Source organism: Osmerus eperlanus, chromosome 10, assembly GCF_963692335.1.
Source record: "Osmerus eperlanus chromosome 10, fOsmEpe2.1, whole genome shotgun sequence".
Taxonomy (NCBI): domain Eukaryota; kingdom Metazoa; phylum Chordata; class Actinopteri; order Osmeriformes; family Osmeridae; genus Osmerus; species Osmerus eperlanus.
In genome coordinates, this window is record NC_085027.1 from 10,554,465 (window position 1) to 10,572,881 (window position 18,417).

An 18,417-nucleotide genomic window follows, 5' to 3' on the forward strand; every position below is an offset into this window, starting at 1 on the left:
CTTTGGTAGAAACCCAAACCGACTGTATAAAAGTTAAGGTTGATAGGACGAACATTAGCAGGGTTCCTGCGGGGTCTTAAAAAGTCAGAAATTATGAACTTTAAATTTAAGGCCTTAAAACGTCTTAAAAGCGGACAGAGGTCTTAAATTTCATTTAGCCAGGTCTAAAAAAGGTTTTACCCTCGTTCATTTACAGAAACGCTGACCGCAGAAAGTTATTACAAAGTAGCAAAATAGTATTGAGTCGTAGCCTACAAAGCGGAGCTCTAGAGTCTAGGGTCCATCACGATGTGATTCTTGTGGTCACGATTTCATGAAAAATCGATTTTTAATCGCCGACTGAATCGCGATTCATATGTGAATCGATTTTCCCCCCACCCCTAGTACTTAGTGCTAAATTAAATTACTAATGTGATTGCTTTATCTGTAAATTAAATTAATGCTTTTTCAATGAATTAATTGAAATTAAAATATTTGTTTAGAATTTCTTTGATTTTAATATTTTTTTGGTAGTGAGTCTTGTAGGTCTTAAATTTCAATCGTTATGGTCTTAAAATGTCTTAAAAAGGTCTTAAATTTTACTTACTGAAACCTGCAGGAACCCTGATGAGGCAGAAGACTCCATTGATGAAAACAAGCATATTTATTGAAGTATAAAATGTCACAAAGGCCACCTTTTAGGGGGTAAATATACACAAAGGTTAACTCCTTTTGTCATCCCACATGTAACCATTCATTGTTAATCATTGCATAAAAACATCATGTAGATTATGTATAGGATCCTAGTATAGAAAGAAGTTGGCAAGACTTGATGGTTAAGTTGAAAAATTGGAAGTGGCAGGAATTACTGGATCTCTGGTCTGCAATGTCCCTCCAAGTCCCTGTAGTTTCTCTCTTGTTACATTATATTACAGGCATAGTGACAGGCACTGACCACGTGTTTTTTAAGAAACTGGAAATCCTTACAATGACCCACTATCTTTCTAATATGGTTTGGCTCACATCTTTGGGGTATATCACAATGTAGGACTACCATGTTAGCCAGCATTCTGTAATTCTTCACTTTATAGTTTTAGATGTAGTGTGTGAAACTAGCAATGTAGTGCTTGGAGCACCCCGTTCAGGGACTCAAAAACAAAATATGTCAGGTCGGATGGCTAATGATTCATCCTGGTTTGTGACAGACTTTGCAAGATGTTGCCCTTATGCTTTTTTTATCCTTTCATGGCCATGTATTGGCAAGGTGTCAACATGAGGTAGAGGAATCATATCAAAAACTAACTAAAAGTCAGGGTGCCCTGGTGGCTCACAGGATAAGTGTGAATACCACAAAGGCATGCATGTCTTCCTCCTTCTCTGCCTTTCCTATCACACTTAACTGTCCCAAAAAATATATATAAAAAAAAAAACTAGAAGCAATTTGATAAAGTAACAGTCCTTATTCAACTCTCTGGAGCTGGGTTACCAAAAAGTGAGAAGATGTATTCGACACATTGTACTGCCAAAGTTTTTTGTGGATATTATCATAGAAAGTATCATTGACACATTCTCAAAAACGTCACAAAGTCTCAAAAATCATTCCTTCTTTTTTCCTTTCTCGCATGCTACCATGAGGAACCGGAAGGAAATCTGAGGAAAATCTCAAAATGTTACTATTAAGATGACACTCACTCAAAAAGATAAGTTTGTGTTGCGCTCAAGTACAACCAATGAAAACTCCAAGCCCTAGTTTCTACATGTTGGTATATCCCATTAATGTTTAGAATAATTTCTTGAAATCTCTCGAAATCCTAAACCAAAGTTTACAAGTTTCAGAATGAAATAAAAAAAATGTAGCAAAAGATTAACTACGTCTCATTGTGATCTATTTCCTCAGGCTTTGTTAATGCAGGTAAACAGAAGTTGGTACGCAGGATCTCAAACATGCTCTTAAAGGGCCAGCAACATGTAAACTACACTCTACTGGAGCCTCAAAGGGCCTGTGTAGACATTAAACCTCCTCCTGTCTTGTGTGGTACATGGGCCAACTCAGTCCCTCCTTCAGCCATTTCTCCTCTACCATAGCTATCACTGCATGTAAACAGCATTTACATTCCCGAGTCCAGTACCACCACCATTACGACCCGCTACTCTCATTGCTACCATCGCCCATATTTCTAGGGGTGATGATGCTGCCCTTTGCCTTGAGCAGTCTTTCCAGGCAGGGAGAGCTTATTTTGAAAATGGGCTGCCGCCTGGGTCGAATCAGGTGGGGTTCAGTCTTTGGGTCAGTGCTGGAGGAGACTGCATTGTCCTGGGTCATGCCAGGGTCCTGGCGGGACGAAGGGGGGCAGGTGGAGGGTCGAGCCGGTGTCTGCTGAGTTGTCTTGGAGGAGCAAATGGGGGAGGTGTGGAGCCATTTGAGGTGTGGAGCAAAGTAGGAGCCAGGGAAAGGGGCGTCGCCTGCTCTCGGGGTGTGGTCCCCCTCAGTTGGACACAGTGAGGACAGTGGGGCAAGAGGTGGCAGCTTAGCAGGGCTGTGGTACTGCAAACGAAAGACAAAAAAATGAAAGTTAGGTTGGCATGAAAAGTATGAACATTTAGTTTTAAATAGACTTCAAACTAATTGTACATCATCAAACAAAAATACTATACTTTAAATCTTGTAGATTCCCAACACGCTTCTTTTGAAATAAATATACTGTATAGCCATTATTACTTTACTTCAGATTTTGGAATATGTTTAGCTTTTGAGGAATGAATATAACCCTGTAATTAAAATAGAATTCTGTGCTTCCTCCTTCAGTCAGATGACCTTTACCTGTTCTCAAAGACATTCCTTTCTGAATGCCTGTTATTGTAAGACTATTGTTCTCAAGATCTGGATACTGGATACACCACCACAATTATTATTATATCCCAATAATAATTTCTAACTATAATAATCATTAATCTAATTACAATATAGTTACAATAATCCAACTATAATTCCAAGAATCTTTGTATGTCTATCTGTGTGTTAAATTCTCAATTATCCCGAGAACCAGGCACTGTATGAACATGCAATATGGCAGGTGTCTTGCTTAGGACCCAAGAACGTGCAGTGCCGCGTGTGACGTTGTTTGGATGAGCACTTCACGCACTGTTAAACTCGCCTTAAGCAATGAATCCATGGAGCCACGCTGAGCTCACACTATGAGATCGAGCCATGGATCTCATGACACACAAACATGCATACGACAGTAACCCTGTTCTTACAAATTTAGCCAACAAGCATCCCTGGCTTTTTTGGTCACCACAATGTTACATTTAGCCATTAACCTTTCTTAAAACTCCTAATTTCCTGAAATAACGCCAACACTTTTAATGCAAACGCACACAAACTCCAATTCTTAATTACCAGTGTCATCACGGGAACGAGCTTCACAGGCACTGCACTATGTGGACAAAGTTACTAGCTCCCGATAGTCGCTTTTTTCCCCATCAAATATAACTGCATGAATTTGGCAAATGTACCTTTTGCCTCTTAGCTGGAGTGCTGTCATCTTTCTGGTTGCCAATGAGATGGTCACAGCATGCTTTCACATGGGGGAACCAGCTATGAAGCATTTCTTCCATTTTCAGTATAATTCTGATGTAGCGTTCACTGGAACAGAGACAGAGAAAAGATTAGGTTAAGAATTGTTTCGTACATTTCACAGAGGTTGGGCACAATTATCTTTTCTTTCGTTTTTTTATGAAAAGTCCTAATTGTGAAAAGGGTTTTCCTTTAAAAGGTATACATTCCTGAAATGTCACCATGACATTTAACTTGCTAAGTTGTCTGGATTCCTGAACGTCTTCAAAACGTTCTTTTTAGATAAACTTTTTCAAAAATACAAAGCCGCACAGCAGCTCAAAATAATGCAATAGCCATTACATAATCGTACCATAAAGCATTGCCACATTCTGTTATTTCCAAATCATCTGAGTCACCAAGTGAGTTAAAGCTAAACTACTGAATAACAATGCCAGAGGGTAAATCTAATCTAGTCCATGTTCTACATTCCTTAATGTCTGGTATGTGATCTTATCTCCCCCACCCCTCCACCCCACACAGACACATGCTCTGCAAATGGAACACATTATGCCTGTAGAGGAGAGGATGAGTGGGGCATGTTCAGTTCCACATGAGAAATGTGACTGTAGAGAGCCGCTATGCTGCTTTACGCACACATGGCCTGGCCCACACGTGGCAGTGGGGGAAGGCCCTTGTTTCATTCACCACTATAAATAGCGCAGTAAGCCCCAAGGCGGCCTGTAGTGGCCTCTCTGCTGCTGTAGCTGCTCTAAGCAGGATTTAAAACAGTTACGCTCGCTAGCTAACGCCCTCCCAGTATCCTCTCTCTTCTTCCTAGGATGGCTGAGCTATCTTGTCAAGTCTCTTCATTCTACTGACTCCTCCGCAGATGGGAAGTCTGGAAACGATCCAGCACCCTCGACAAAGGAACACCTGCTGTGCTTGTGTGTTCTGTCTCTCTATGTGGACTGCTCCTGAAACAAACACAGGCCAAAACTGCTCAACTCTATTTCGTACATTTCAATTTCCCTGTGAGTGCCAGCTGATTTGGTGGGAAATTGTGTTTCTGGCTTATAAAGCTAGTGTGCTCTACAGCACTTTTGGCCAGACAAGCAGACAGCTGGTAGTGTCGATAAGATAATATCTCAGCTCAGGGCTTTTTGGATGGATGGAGGGGGCTTCTGGGGCTTTCCTTAGGAGTATTTAGTTGCTACAGACCGTAGTTCCTGGTTCCTGGCTCATTTCTGAGCTAATCACGCACGTGTTGAGCATGTGCCAAGCTAGCTGAAAGCTGCCAATAGAATTCTCCATGAAGCATAACACACAAAGATAATCACCTCTAACAAAAAAATCCTGATAAGCTGACTAGACATCCCCTTTTAATAAAGCTGAAGTTAAACCGTGGACTGCAGTGTGTTGTTGCATCACTACGCGACTTAATCAATAGGAGGCGAGTCTTATTATTCAGTAAGAGACGGTTCAGTGCTTTTTTGAACAGTCTGGCTGCCAGGAATCGTCCAGTCAACTGCGTAGTCTGCATTCAATATTTCAGCATGTCAGCTTCAAGGTTCTGACCATGTTCAGCCAGCCACACTGCTAGTGTCACCGCTGCAGATCTGTCACTAGTCGAATGAAGCTCCGAGAATGAGGAGAGAGATAAAGGATAGGTGGAGAAAGACTGAGGTTTGGAGAGGTTTGTGTTGCATAGGTAGTGAGAGGCAAGATAAGAGATATTTAGGGAGATATTTACCCCATATTTGGGTTCTGAAGGACCCCCATTATTCTCTGAATACGATCCATCGCAACACTCTCCTGGAAACTGCTGAGGCCTAAAAGACAGAGGCACATTTGTCATGAGTATTGAATGCCATTGACTACGCTCTATTTGGAAACACATGGGTTTACATCTGTGTGTGTGAACAAGTTAGATAGTATAATATTGAGTTATTGTGACATAGACACATCTAGATATACAGGCTGGATAGCATTAACTTGCACAGTACTGAAACAAAATTAAGAACATTGAATGCAACAGAGGTCAACCTTCCTTTGATCAAAGCCTTTTACCATGTGTACCACTCTTAGGTTAACAAGCGGCTAGATTGTATGTCTAGACTATGATCTTTGCTGCTTTGGACGTTCTGCCCCTTGTAATTTATGTGCATTTGGGCTGTTCCCTTAAAAGGGCATTTAGCCATTACCTAAAGAACTTCAACATTTGAACTTAAGTACTACGTAACAGTGTCTTGTTCTTATCACGAGTCCTGAGGATTCAACTTTAACCCAAATACTAATGCTGTTTAAATATAACGTGATTGTTTCAAAATTTGAACAATGTTTTTGAAAGACAATGATCTCTGATGCATTGGGGACACCAACTCCGACTGACATCATTCTATCAGTAACGATCCTTCAGTTCTTTGACAGTCCTGGCACTTTTTCTTTCTTTAGCAGATCTATCTCAATTGCTAGGCAATTTACGCAACACAACTCTATTGAGAAAGCCGTTTGGCCATGTGTGTACTAGTCAGGAAAACTAAGTAGGATGGTCAGGAAGGGATTGAAGGGATATAGATACACATGAGTTCACAGAGCAAGGATTAGACGACTCACTTACGTCCAGAGTATCGGCCGGATTGCAGACCTAGAAGGATGTTGGATAGCGGGCGGATGTAACATTGCAGATCCAAGCACTGTTGAAAATAGACATTGAGTTAGACCTGGGTGAAAAACAAAGCCTCTATTTATATGGTGTTAATACAATTATGTGGCAAAGACCTCCGTTTAACAACCAGCACATTATTTCTTAGAAAATCCTTTGCCATGGTTGGTCTATTTCAGTGCTGTCCCAACAGTAAAACCTGGGTTAGGGTTACTGGTTAGGGTTAGTTGTAGTCACATGACCCTTCAGCCCTCACTTGTCGGAGGCAGGTACAGTGTGTTCCTTTTGAGGTAGTAGCAAGATGTGATGCACGACCGTTGACATGTGACTTTAGAAAAGCAGGGTGATTGAATATTCAAAAATGTATATAAATGATTATTAAAACCTTTTATTCATTTATTTTTGCCCATCCCAACAACAAAGTTTCATGTCGGAAAATACTACTGGTAAGCCAACAATATTATTTGCTCTGAATGCATGCCAATTGGAAGAAGTTTGAATTTACAACACACTTCTTCCAGACACCTGAATTATGAAACCTACTATCGGACCAATACTATTTTCTCTTACACACTATCAGTGACTTTCACCATTAGGACACTGTCAATAATGAAACTTTAATGTGTAACCCAGTTGAATTGGTTTCAACTTGGGCCTACTCTTGAGCATAAATACTTCCCACCCATGCTTGCTATGTTCAAACCCTGAGAGTGCAATGAGGGAGGAAGCGATATTGAAGAGCTAAGCCATGACCTGTGACTATGTTTGGATTTTCCCAGCAGACTAACAAGGTTTTGGCTGTAGTGAGAGTGATACAGCAACCATGCCCACAGTTGGCTAAGTCATCCGACAGTGGGACTTTCTAAAACTTATGGAGCTCACTGAGGTTGGACACACAATAAGCAGGGCAGAGGAGAACATATGTTATTATGTTTTCTTATGCTAACACTATGTAGGCCTACATAGGAATTTGCACTTGTCATGTGACCTATCAAGCAAATAAGATACAGCCTAATTGAGAAGATAAAGGCTAATTGGGAAAGTCTCACCTTACGTGCAAGCAGTTTATCTTCATCTGCCTCCTCAGGCTTTGTACCCTCTCTCTGTACTGGCAGCCCAGGACTGTGGGATCTCTTCCTAGGTTGACGATGCTTCCCACCAAATGCACTTTCTATGGTGTAAGGAGAGGTAGTCCAAAGGGCCCAAGACTGTCTCTGCTGTTGGCCAAAAAAGATGTATCTCTGGGTTTCTGTGACCCAGGAGTCCTTGGCGGTGTCCTTGGCGGTGGTTGGGGTGACACTGCTGGAGTCATTGCCGTTCCTGTCATTCTTTACCCTGGAGTTCCCATTTCGTATTTTTTCTTCAGAGTTTTCGTCACAGTTAGTAGTGCTTCCAATGAGTCCAGCGTGTATGGTTGTTGGGGATTCCCTTGACAGTGATTGTGGTAAGGATGTTTTTTGTCTGTCGGGGTGATCAGTGCTTAATCCAACTGGGCTGTCGTACTCCTCGTCACTGGCCAGCCAGTCAATGGAGTATTCTGAGTCTGATGCCGACATCCTCACCTGTGGTTGTTATCCACGAGAGAGCATTAACAAAACCTGACAGCATAACACAGGCATGGTTTCCTCAAGGATCACAATGACTCTTGCTTAGAGACTTGTTGCTCTTGTGGTTAGTGATAACTGACTTAAATTTTTGTACTCGCTGTGATATATTGTTTTATTATTGTTGCTTGCTTTTTTTCCACAGGTACACTTGCACTTATAGCAGTTCATGTTGTTTAATTGTAACTTGTTTAACTACATGCTCTTATGGTTCTTCCCTTTGGCACTTATTTTGGTTGTTCACAATGTGTGCTTCATGTTTTGGCTACTCGCAATGTTTTGTGGCTATCTCGTTGTTATGATCAGTGACCTATGCACTTTGTAAAGCTCTCTCTTGGAAGTCGCTTTGGATAAAAGCGTCTGCTAAATGAATAAATGTAAATGTAAATGTTTAGACACAGGTAAAGGTGGACAGCAAAAGTATTGTCAAATATCCTTGCAGTCACCTAGCATTAGGGTACAATGTGGTCTACTCACACAGCAGTACAATCATAGGCCTACAGCAGTAGCCTATACTGGATCTCAATCTTATTTATAATATCATACCTGTTTATTCAAAGTCTCTTGTCATTTGCACAGAAACTCGTCTGCATATCTTTTAAATATGCAAGTTAATGTTTCTACAAAACCCATCTCAACCGCTATGAACCTATTCCCTGTAGATCAGAAGCCGACCAAATAAAACCATTAGGCCTATGCTACATACTAATTGGTTACATTATTGGGCATAACGGTTTTCCCTTTAGAATTTGATGATGCTATATAATTCCATGTAATTACTTAAATATGAATAAACAAGTTTAAATGTACAAATCGAGGATTCCTTGATTTTGTTTAATTGGAATCCAGTTTTTGAACGAATTGAGTTTGAGGTCCCTGAATAGCTGTAAACGTTGAATAAGGGACAGCACAAAAATAGTGTAAGCAGCTGCTTTGCAGTTTAATTATTTAATGAATCCACTAAGCAGCCTACTCCTCCAAACAAATATGCAATATTGTGTGATTATGTAATAGCCTAGAGCAAAACAGCGAACGGGGGGACACGAGTTATAGACTACTTAACTTGGCCATTATTAGGCTACAGTAGCCTAAGAGCAATACAGCAACAGCACTAATGCCTAACCTACCTACGTTTCCCTTTAACTAACCTAGACAAAAAATAAAATGAAGAAGAACACTGAAGCTCTATATTGCACAGTTGCAATATAGACTAACAAAAAAATATGGAAATGGAAATAATGCAAAACTGACACATAGCCTAAATGTACAAATATTTTCCACAATTCGGACCAAAGAACAAACAGTACACAAAATGCTTTAAGTAATTCTCTTTTTAAATGCGACAGATATCTTACTCTAACGCACTCATTTGACATGAATCGCAAACGTAGACTACATGAATAGCAAATAGGCTACTACAATTCAATGAATCTTACACTGAGTGATCATTTTCACAAAATATTCCGCAGCATCTATTGATACTGCGCGTTTTACACGTCTTGAGCAAAACAATGCAGGTAAAATATTCTTACCAAAAGTGAGTTGTGGCTTACCCTTTTCTCAGCGGTGAATTCAGGACAGTTAGCTCTCACTCATGACCGGACCTTGTAGTGATGCGGTAAATTGAGCGATGTAGGAGTGTAACCATACACCCCGTGCAGCCTTTCCTAGGGAAACGTGTCTGAGAGGGCGGGTATAAACAAACTGAGCTCTCCGATTTGTGCTCTCACTACCATATCTGACAAATAGACATTGCGGTAGAGGCCAACGTAAGGCGATAGGCGAGGGAAGCTTACATATTTAGATCAAATGGAAATTATAAAAGCACGTGGTCACGCGGGAATTAACTTTGGACTGAGGCTGCTCACAAGCTATTCTTCTTTCTCGTTATTGAAAAAATGTCTTGACACCAAGCGCCCTAATTTGTGCACATATTATTCAAATTAAGGTGTTGGGTAAAGGACGTGACATTCTAATTCAGGTTAACCCTCGTTGTTAACACCTTAGTGTAAAACAGACTCGACAACATTACATTGCCGATTGATTAGTATGTGATAGATTCAGACGTAGCCTACATATTGCATTGCAATTAAAACGCTTTGGACTCATTTGGAAAACCTAATGACTGGTATAATGAGCCTACTGTGGTAATGAATACATTTTTTAGATGTTTTTAAAAAGCAAAGGTTACACAAAAGGTACATAGAATGAAAATGACCAACACACCTTTACACATAATATTAGGATATTATGTTACTAGGCCCAATGTGTGATTAAATTCTTAGAATTTCAAAATGCCACTTGCCCATTATGAGATACCAAACTGTGGCTACAATAGGGTTCAGTACATACAGTCTTGCTCAGCAAGTAGAACAAATACAAGAAAAGTAGCTATCATAGCAATTTCTGGATCCTGTTCTCACAAGGCCAACATTGCTCAGAGCTTTTCTCCACGCAGAGTGCAAGCCCTATAGTGTGTCTACCTAGACACTATACTACTCAGTTCTTCTGCCCCAGCAATGACTTCTTTGTCCCCAAGGTAACCAGGATTTCTCAAGCATGCCATATCCTTTCAGCAAAACCATTACATTACACTAGGAATGAAAGAGAAAATCTTGATACTTTGGTGAATGTGTTGTTCAGACAAAGGTCTTCCTCTGTCTGTGCCTCTCACCAGAGCCTGTGTACAGTAATTCACAAGATACTTCGTATAGTATACATCCCCTCTATACACAAGAGACAGATTTTGTTGATGGAGAGATAGCAGAACATATGGGATCTCCCATATAGTATTTCAAGAGGATTTTCCATGTGACTCACTTTTGATCCTTGTGTCATTGTGAGCAATTGTCATAGAAGGTAATCAGATGCAGTTGAAACTTCTTATGACTCTGCGCAAATGCAACATAAAGGAACATAGTGCTGTTCATGGAGAGAGGGGAGACATGATTCACAGTTTCTGTTTGTACTGAGGATTGGAGTATCATTTGAGGTGTCATTAACAGTAATACAAATGTGTTATTTGCTTGTTTTGTGAGTGCATCTTGTTTGTGTGTTTTCCATTAGATTTAGAGGGTTTTGAAACGCTTGCTATCCATAATCCCCTTCATTCGTAATTCAAAGTGATTCCAACTCACAACCCCCCTGCGCAGCCTCTGAGATCAAATCGATCAATACAGTATGCCGCTTTACCGGTCTAATGATCCGTGCTAAGTGACACTGTGAGTACTAGCCCAAGAGTCCAGAGCGGACATGTGTGAGAGAAAATTATAGTATATAGAGTAGGTTCATCCTCATTTGCAGTTGTTCGCTGTTCTTTGAAGTGAAGCCCTGCGTGCTTGGTTAGTTCTGCTAGGCTAATTTACACAAAGGCATGTAACAATACTGAAGATTACATTTAGACAGGACCCTTGTGGATCATCTTATTCTTTGACAATGCTAGGAGTTACAGTGCTAGCATATGCTGAGAGTAATGAATCTCATTTAAGATGACATGTCATATTATAGAGTTTGAGATGAGACCAGAGGCCTCTAGGTAAAACAAGGGAACACTGATCTGTCATATAAGCCTGGAGGACGAGAAGTCAAATGCCATCCAGATTGTCGGATTGCAAGTAAACCATATTCACACAGTGGTTTCGTCATCATCAACCCCCAACCCCTATCTCTGTGAGCCTTATCACATCCCTGTCTTGGTCCTGATCCTGAACACAGACGTCAGCTCTCTATGAACCTCAGCTCTATTCTCCGAAGCCTAAGGCGTGGCTTTGCTTCTTGTCTCCTTTTCTTTTCTCTCCCTCTCCACCTTCCAATAAAAACGTTGGCCGGGGCTAGTCACATGTTTATCTCTCAGAGACAGTGAGGTCCCTGCCCATTTTTTCCCACAGACTCTTCACATGGAGGAAGGCAGTGTCTGCTAGCGAATCACTATTGAATCTTTAATGACCATGCGTTAGTGTCAGTATTGCTGCTAGTACAACTTGCACCTCACACTCCAGATATTTGTGTGTGTGTGTGTCTGCAGTCCTCAATGTGAACATGTGACTTTGGGTATATTTCAACACAGTTATGTAACTTTTTTTTCTCTCTCTCTCCTTACCTCTCTCTCTTTCTAACTGTCTCTCACTTTCTAGCTCTCTTTGCTATTGCTGACTCACTCGTTTTCTCTCTATGCCACAATGGACTGGTGAGTAAGGTGGCACATGCTGAGAGTGATGCAACAGTAAATGAGCACATCTGAAATGGCCTTCATGAGATCTGGTTGCATAATTATGGGCTGGCTCTAGGGAGGTGTTTTTTTCCTTAGGGATGTTTTGGTTCAGCTTCTTCAAACACAACAAGTTTTGACTGGATGGAGACAAATGTATTTCAACAGCATATTAAACAGCTTTTACTGCTGCCTTGTTTATCCTTAAAACATTTTTGTATAAAGTTTTGTAGAGACAGCATTTCTTTTTTTAATCTATGATCTGATAATAAAGATTGGTTTTACATAAGTATAAGTAAAATATGGAAGGAACCTTTGTCTCTTCAATATCTATGAATCAATATTTCAGTAGATGCAAATAATGTATCTTGACTGGTCTGCGTTATAAAAAAATACTGTCATGATACTTTGGTTAATTAGTATAGTATTGACTTCATTGTGACATGTCTGATGGTCCATATATCATTCATACATTGAATAATCTATTCACTGAAATCATCTATAATTCAATGGAATGATTGGTGTCCTATAGAAAGCTGTCTATATAGTTTCCTTAGGAGCCTTTTAAGGGCAAATATAAATTTGAAATACCCAAGGATGCTGTCAGTGCTTTCTATTTTCTATAGAAAGTTTCAAATAGATTTGTATCTATTCATTCTTTCAGGTCACATACACGTGAATGAACATTCACCTGACTGACCAAGCATCTTCCAAATCAAGATTACTTATATTTACAGCCAGGGCATGTATTACGTCAAAGCAAAATCTGTTAAATTGCTATCCTGCCCACCATGTTTGAACAAGCCTGTAACAGAATACTGCTTGACTTGCTCTGTTTGGACATTCAACATAATTACAAGGTTCTAAAGGTTTTGACCAATCTTGGTGACACGACACCCCTCACCCATCCAGTCCATGTGCATTAGAACAAAGTCAACAGGTTCAGCCAAGCTTCTTCATGCACAGATGGTATAAAAAGCTTAGAAACTCAAAGCGTGACAGCCAAATATTCACACCACTTTAAACCTTTGGCCTAATTTCAAGGAGGCTGACTGAGCCTATGGTATTGTAATCATTCAGGTTCTCGTCACCTTGTTGCTCAATGACCTGTAGATGTCTCGTTCTGTCTCTGGTGGTGAGCTTAGCTCTGACAACCAGAAGGAGGAGGGTTGTGGTTTGTTTAGTCAAATATCCTTTTAACTGTTGAATGCAAACATAGAGCTATCGGGTAAACCTTTAGGTAATCATTCTGCACAAAGTCAAACCCCAACCAGGATACGTATCTGTCAATATATAATCAATTGAAAGACTGGGTCAGTCTTTCCCAGTTAAAGTCTTCTTCAAAAGGAGACTAGAACATAAAGTATATCATACATCAAAAACCAAGCTCCCTTGAGGAAGCCATAGTAAAGGTTACTTTCACCGATTAGTCATTTTGTGCCGTTTTTTCTTTATAATTATATAATTTTACTATGATTACAACTGCAGTCTGCTAATCTCATCGATAATTTTTGACAGCTGGTCAGTGATGTTTTGTATCTTTACCTTAACAATGAACATTTGAATATCTATTTGACCATTATGGTTGGAGAACTTATTTTTCTAGAAAGTGTGAAGGCTTTGATAGCTCAAGAATGCATGCTCCCTATAGGAGGTAGGTCAGTCTTTTCATTTAAAACCATTGTCTACCCTTCAAGTTTGTCAAGAGAATGTCACCGCTCTCAGGTCTATACATCATGAAAGGCTTAAAAACCCAATACCGCCATGCCATTCATCCACTCAATAACACAGAACTTTTGCAATATGAGCTGAATAAACCCTAAATGATGATATTACAAAAAATACAAATGTACAAGATACAATTTTGTAATGCAGTGCAAAAAGCATTGTGTTTTAAGCCGGAAGTCATTAGAGTCAGTGTGGATCCTTGGCTTTGTTGAAGAGGCCAACAGCGGAAGGGAAGAAAGTGTTTTTGTGGCGTGAGGTATTGGTCCTGATGGACCGCAGCCTTCTGCCGGAGGGGAGTGACTGAAACAGGGAGTGTCCAGGGTGGGAGGAGTCGGCCACAATCTTCCTCGCTCGCCTCAGGGTCCTCGAGGTGTGCAGGTCCTCGAGGGTAGGCAGATTGCAGCCAATCACCTTCTCAGCAGTGCGGATGATACGCTGCAGCCTGCTCTTGTCCTTGGCAGTGGCAGCAGCGTACCAGACGGTGATGGAGGAGGTGAGGATGGACTCAATGATGGCTGAGTAGAAGTGCACCATCATTGTCTTTGGCAGGTTTAACTTCTTCAGCTGCCGAAGGAAGTACATCCTCTGATGTGCTTTCTTGATGAGGGAGCCGATGTTCAGTTCCCACTTGAGGTCCTGGGAGAGGATAGTGCCCAGGAAGCGGAAGGACTCCACAGTGTTGACTGGGGAGTCACACAGGGTAATGGGGGTGAGTGGGGTTGTGTTCTTCCTGAAGTCCACAACCATCTCCACTGTCTTAAGAGCATTGAGCTCTAAGTTGTTCTGGCTGCACCAGGTCACCAGGTTGGCCGCTTCCCACCTATAATCAGACTCGTCTCCACCAGAGATGAGCCTTATAAGGGTGGTGTCGTCCGCAAACTTCAGGAGTTTGACGGACGGATGACTGGAGGTGCAGCTGTTGGTGTACAGGGAGAAGAGCAGAGGAGAAAGGACGCAGCCCTGAGGTGATCCGGTGCTGATGGACCGGGAGTCAGAGACTTGTGTTCCCATATTAACGCACTGCTTCCTGTCAGACAGGAAGTCTGTGATCCACCTGCAGGTGGAATCAGGCACGTTCAGCTGGGAGAGCTTGTCCTGAAGCAGGGCAGGGATGATTGTATTGAAGGCAGAGCTGAAGTCCACAAACAGGATCCTGGCATAGGATGCTGGGGAGTCCAGGTGCTGTAGGGTGAAGTGGAGGGCCATGTTAACTGCATCGTTCACAGACCTGTTGGCTCTGTAGGCAAACTGCAGGGGGTCCAGTAGAGGGTCTGTGATGGATTTAAGGTGTGCCAGCACCAGGCGCTCGAAATACTTCATTACCACAGAGGTCAGGGCGACGGGTCTGTAGTCATTATGTCCTGTTGGCCTTGGCTTTTTGGGCACAGGGATGATGGTGGAGGACTTGAGACAGGCTGGCACATGGCATGTCTCAAGGGAGGTGTTAAAGATGTAGGTAAACACCGGAGACAGCTGGTCAGCGCAGTGCTTGAGGGTGGCTGGAGAGACAGAGTCCGGCCCAGCTGCTTTGCGGGGATTCTGCTTCTTGAAAATTCTGTTAACTTCACCCTCCTGAATGGAGAGAGTCGTCACTGTAGAGGGGCCTGGATCTGGATCTGAATCCAGATCCAGATCCAGGTGTGGTTGATAGTGGTTGATAGTGTGTTCATACAAAGAACATTTACTTCTCACTAACTTGCTTGGTTGACTTGTGGTAGGCCTGTATGGCAAATAGAGTAAGCTTGAATGAAGGGAATACTGATGTGGAACAACCAGTAGTCCTAAATTGTCTTCTTCCCACACCATTTCTTTTGTCCTTGAAGTTAGGACTGAGAAAGGCCTTAAAGAATAATCGCATTGCATGCCATATTGGCATTATTTTGCCAGTCCCATAAATGTTTAGTCCCAGAAGTTCTTCCACTGGTTATATATCTGCATACAAAGCACAAACATATTGACTCCTGCTCAAATCCATTACTGATAAGTGCAAACTGGACCATTGGCATCGATGTTATTTCTGACACAATTTTCTTGGATAATTGTATTGCCGACTTGCCTCAAAATGCCATTTTGCATTTGGGTACTGACCTAAAAGTTACCTTTCAGCCAGGTGATCAGCTCTGCATCATCCTTGTATATGAGAAGCTGGGTAAAATTCCCATTCTCCTTCTCCATGCCAAAAAACAAACAGATTTTGCCAAGTACTTCTTAAACTTAGACAAGCTTAGACTTCTGTGCTGCAAAATATTTAGCACGATAGAAACAAAGGACCCCAGTAGGGGCAGTACTGGAGCCAAGTATCATCTTCAAACCATTTCTCCTGAAAGTTGAGTGTCCTTTCTGATATGGTTTGACTATTGTAACCCTGTACATGTTTCTTTCTACTACTTCTATATTGACTTTGTTTTAAGGTCATGGGCAAATAATAGCCATTTCTCAGAACACCCTCCAACCAACTCGTACATCACTTCCCTCGTATCTTATCATAAATTATAAATTATATATTAATCAAATCATAAACCAACCAAATCATGTGCAACATCCAACCAATACCAAAATAAGAGTCTTCAAAACAATTATTCATGAACTAAATATCACTGCTTGATTATATGAAGCCATACATGAACTTAAATTCACATTAGGATTAGACTGTTATGATGTCATTATTTGGTCTTAACCATCAATACTTGGTACTTTTCTCACTCACCTTCTTGTCCCTCCCATGCTGCGCATGCTCTCCCGCCTGTTGGCAGCGCAGGTGGCGGTCATCTGTGGATCAATGGTTGAAAGTCAATGAGCGTGAACTGAATACTGCCACATGACTTTCAAAACTGAAATCTAAATTGAGTTTGTCTTCCACATTAAATCTATTTTAACTATCGTCATATGGACAAGTATATACATTATGAAACAATTATGATAAAACAGCTGTCGGAATCATCTGCCACAGAGTAGCCACAATCAGCCGTAGTTGCATTTGATTCCAAAAAACTAAAACAGAAAAAAGTGTTTGAGTTGTATAACAATATCAGAGAGAATCTCATGGCATGGAAAGAATGTGTCCGGACCCAAACTTAAACGTGAGCAGTAGGACGCGGTATATCTGACTCGCCACCCACACACACTTACACAAACATTGGTCACGAGGATCGCGCAGACCCTTTGCAACCTATTTTCATGCCCCCTCCCTGTCTCTTACATAAAGGGGATTCTATTCAAAACCCTGGCGGTCCTCCAGCTCGTCCTCAAGAAACCCGAGCTCACGCTTACATTTGGTCACTGCTTGCCAAAAATTGCTCTTGCTCTGATCCAGGCGGGATGATTCTGAAGATGCAGTCAATCAGTCAGACTTCTCAATATTCTACTCCAGATTCCCTGTCTATGTAAACAAAAAATGCATAGCCTAATGTATGTCACAACACAATCTTTTATCAGTGTGCATAGCCTAATGTATGTCACAACACAATCTTTTATCAGTGTGAGCTAGAAATATAATAATTTTATATACATCCTTTTGAATTTGGCCATAGGCCAAATGTTGCTAAAGACACTGCGAGACGCATTGCGATTGTGATGTAGGTTTAGTAGGCTATATCTACAGTAGGCCCATTGGCTCACTTTTGTGATGTTACTGTCAACCAACTTCCGCGAATCAAAACAAAACAACAATCAGATCAGAATCAGAATTTGGTTTATTCGCCATGTATGTTATACAAACACGGAATTTACTGTGGCAGGGAGGTGCAAAACACTAAACATATACGAATCTTAAATTAAGTAACAGTACAAAACTATTTCTAAGAACTAAACAATATAAGAATACAACAATTTAAACATAAAATAAAATATATATAAAAATAAGAATACAATGAGCAGCGTGAGTGGTCAACATATACTGAGATAAGGTGGCTTATGCATACTGAATATCGTTATGGGTTGCCTTCTCTTTACAGTTCAGAATTGTAATTGTGGATGACAAATAGGCTCGGTTGATAGAGGTCTGCGCTATGTTGGCAATTTGTTCACTAAAACACACTGCAAATCACTCCAGCTAGACTGACTCTTCCAGACTATTCTAGTGCCTACCTCAGGGAAAATGTAAATAATGCGTATACTGACGCCCCATGTGGTCAATAGTGGTATCGCAGTGCAAAAGAACGCCGTTCGCTGTCACTGATCCGGATTACGTAAAACCTTATATAATATTACAATTTAGACACATGTGAGACAACAGCAAGTAACAGCGTTCCTACATTTCGATAGGAGGTGGTCTGTTCCAGAGCCTGGAAGGTGGACTGGACACGTGTTTGTTAATTTATGCATTTATTTATAGCAAAAGTGCAGGGGGAAAAAGCCAGCAGGGTGAGTAGTTGGGAATACTTCGGTCTCTGGCATGTTGTGAAAGATTGGGTGTTCCAACATGGGTAGAGATCATGGGTTATTTACAGGGAAACAATTTTCTCAGCTTTTCTTTTCTTTAGGAATTTCAGTTACACTCCAATGGTAAATGGTTCCAAGTCATGCACATGCCCTACTTCTAGCACAACATGTGGACAAACAGCTATGTAATTTAAAACCTAGTGCTCATTATGGTCCTTGCAATTCTTAGAAAGACAAACACAGACGTGCTGAGTCACACGAATAGTAGTCAGTATACCTATTTGCAATAACATGTAAA

General features: G+C 41.0%; 1 protein-coding gene across 4 annotated transcripts; it reads right to left on the reverse strand.

The window, feature by feature from the left end:
- Positions 1–624: 624 nt before the first annotated feature.
- LOC134028090 (uncharacterized) lies at positions 625–16,571 on the reverse strand. 4 transcript variants are annotated; one of them, XM_062471438.1, is made up of 6 exons: positions 16,447–16,571; positions 7,250–7,798; positions 6,156–6,231; positions 5,289–5,367; positions 3,496–3,625; positions 625–2,524 (listed from the first exon to the last, which is right to left on the reverse strand). In XM_062471438.1, the coding sequence occupies exons 2-6, from the start codon at positions 7,754–7,756 to the stop codon at positions 2,117–2,119; spliced, it is 1,200 nt and encodes a 399-aa protein (XP_062327422.1). In that variant the 5' UTR covers positions 7,757–7,798; positions 16,447–16,571; the 3' UTR covers positions 625–2,116. The 4 variants fall into 4 exon arrangements, with proteins under 4 accessions (XP_062327422.1, XP_062327423.1, XP_062327421.1 ...); XM_062471439.1 differs by having other exon boundaries at positions 7,250–7,762; positions 16,447–16,568; XM_062471437.1 differs by lacking the exon at positions 16,447–16,571 and adding an exon at positions 9,337–9,484 and having other exon boundaries at positions 7,250–7,762.
- Between the last annotated feature and the right edge of the window lie 1,846 nt (positions 16,572–18,417).

Bases quoted from the DNA above. Each gene is read 5' to 3' on its own strand.
- LOC134028090 (XM_062471438.1), bottom strand. From the start codon at position 7,756: ATGTCGGCATCAGACTCAGAATACTCCATTGACTGGCTGGCCAGTGAC. The intron at 6,232-7,249 runs GTGAGACTTTCC...TATTTTCAACAG, and splicing joins ATAAACTGCTTGCACGTAAG to TGCTTGGATCTGCAATGTTA. The intron at 3,626-5,288 runs GTAAATATCTCC...TCTCTGTTCCAG, and splicing joins CTTCAGAACCCAAATATGGG to TGAACGCTACATCAGAATTA.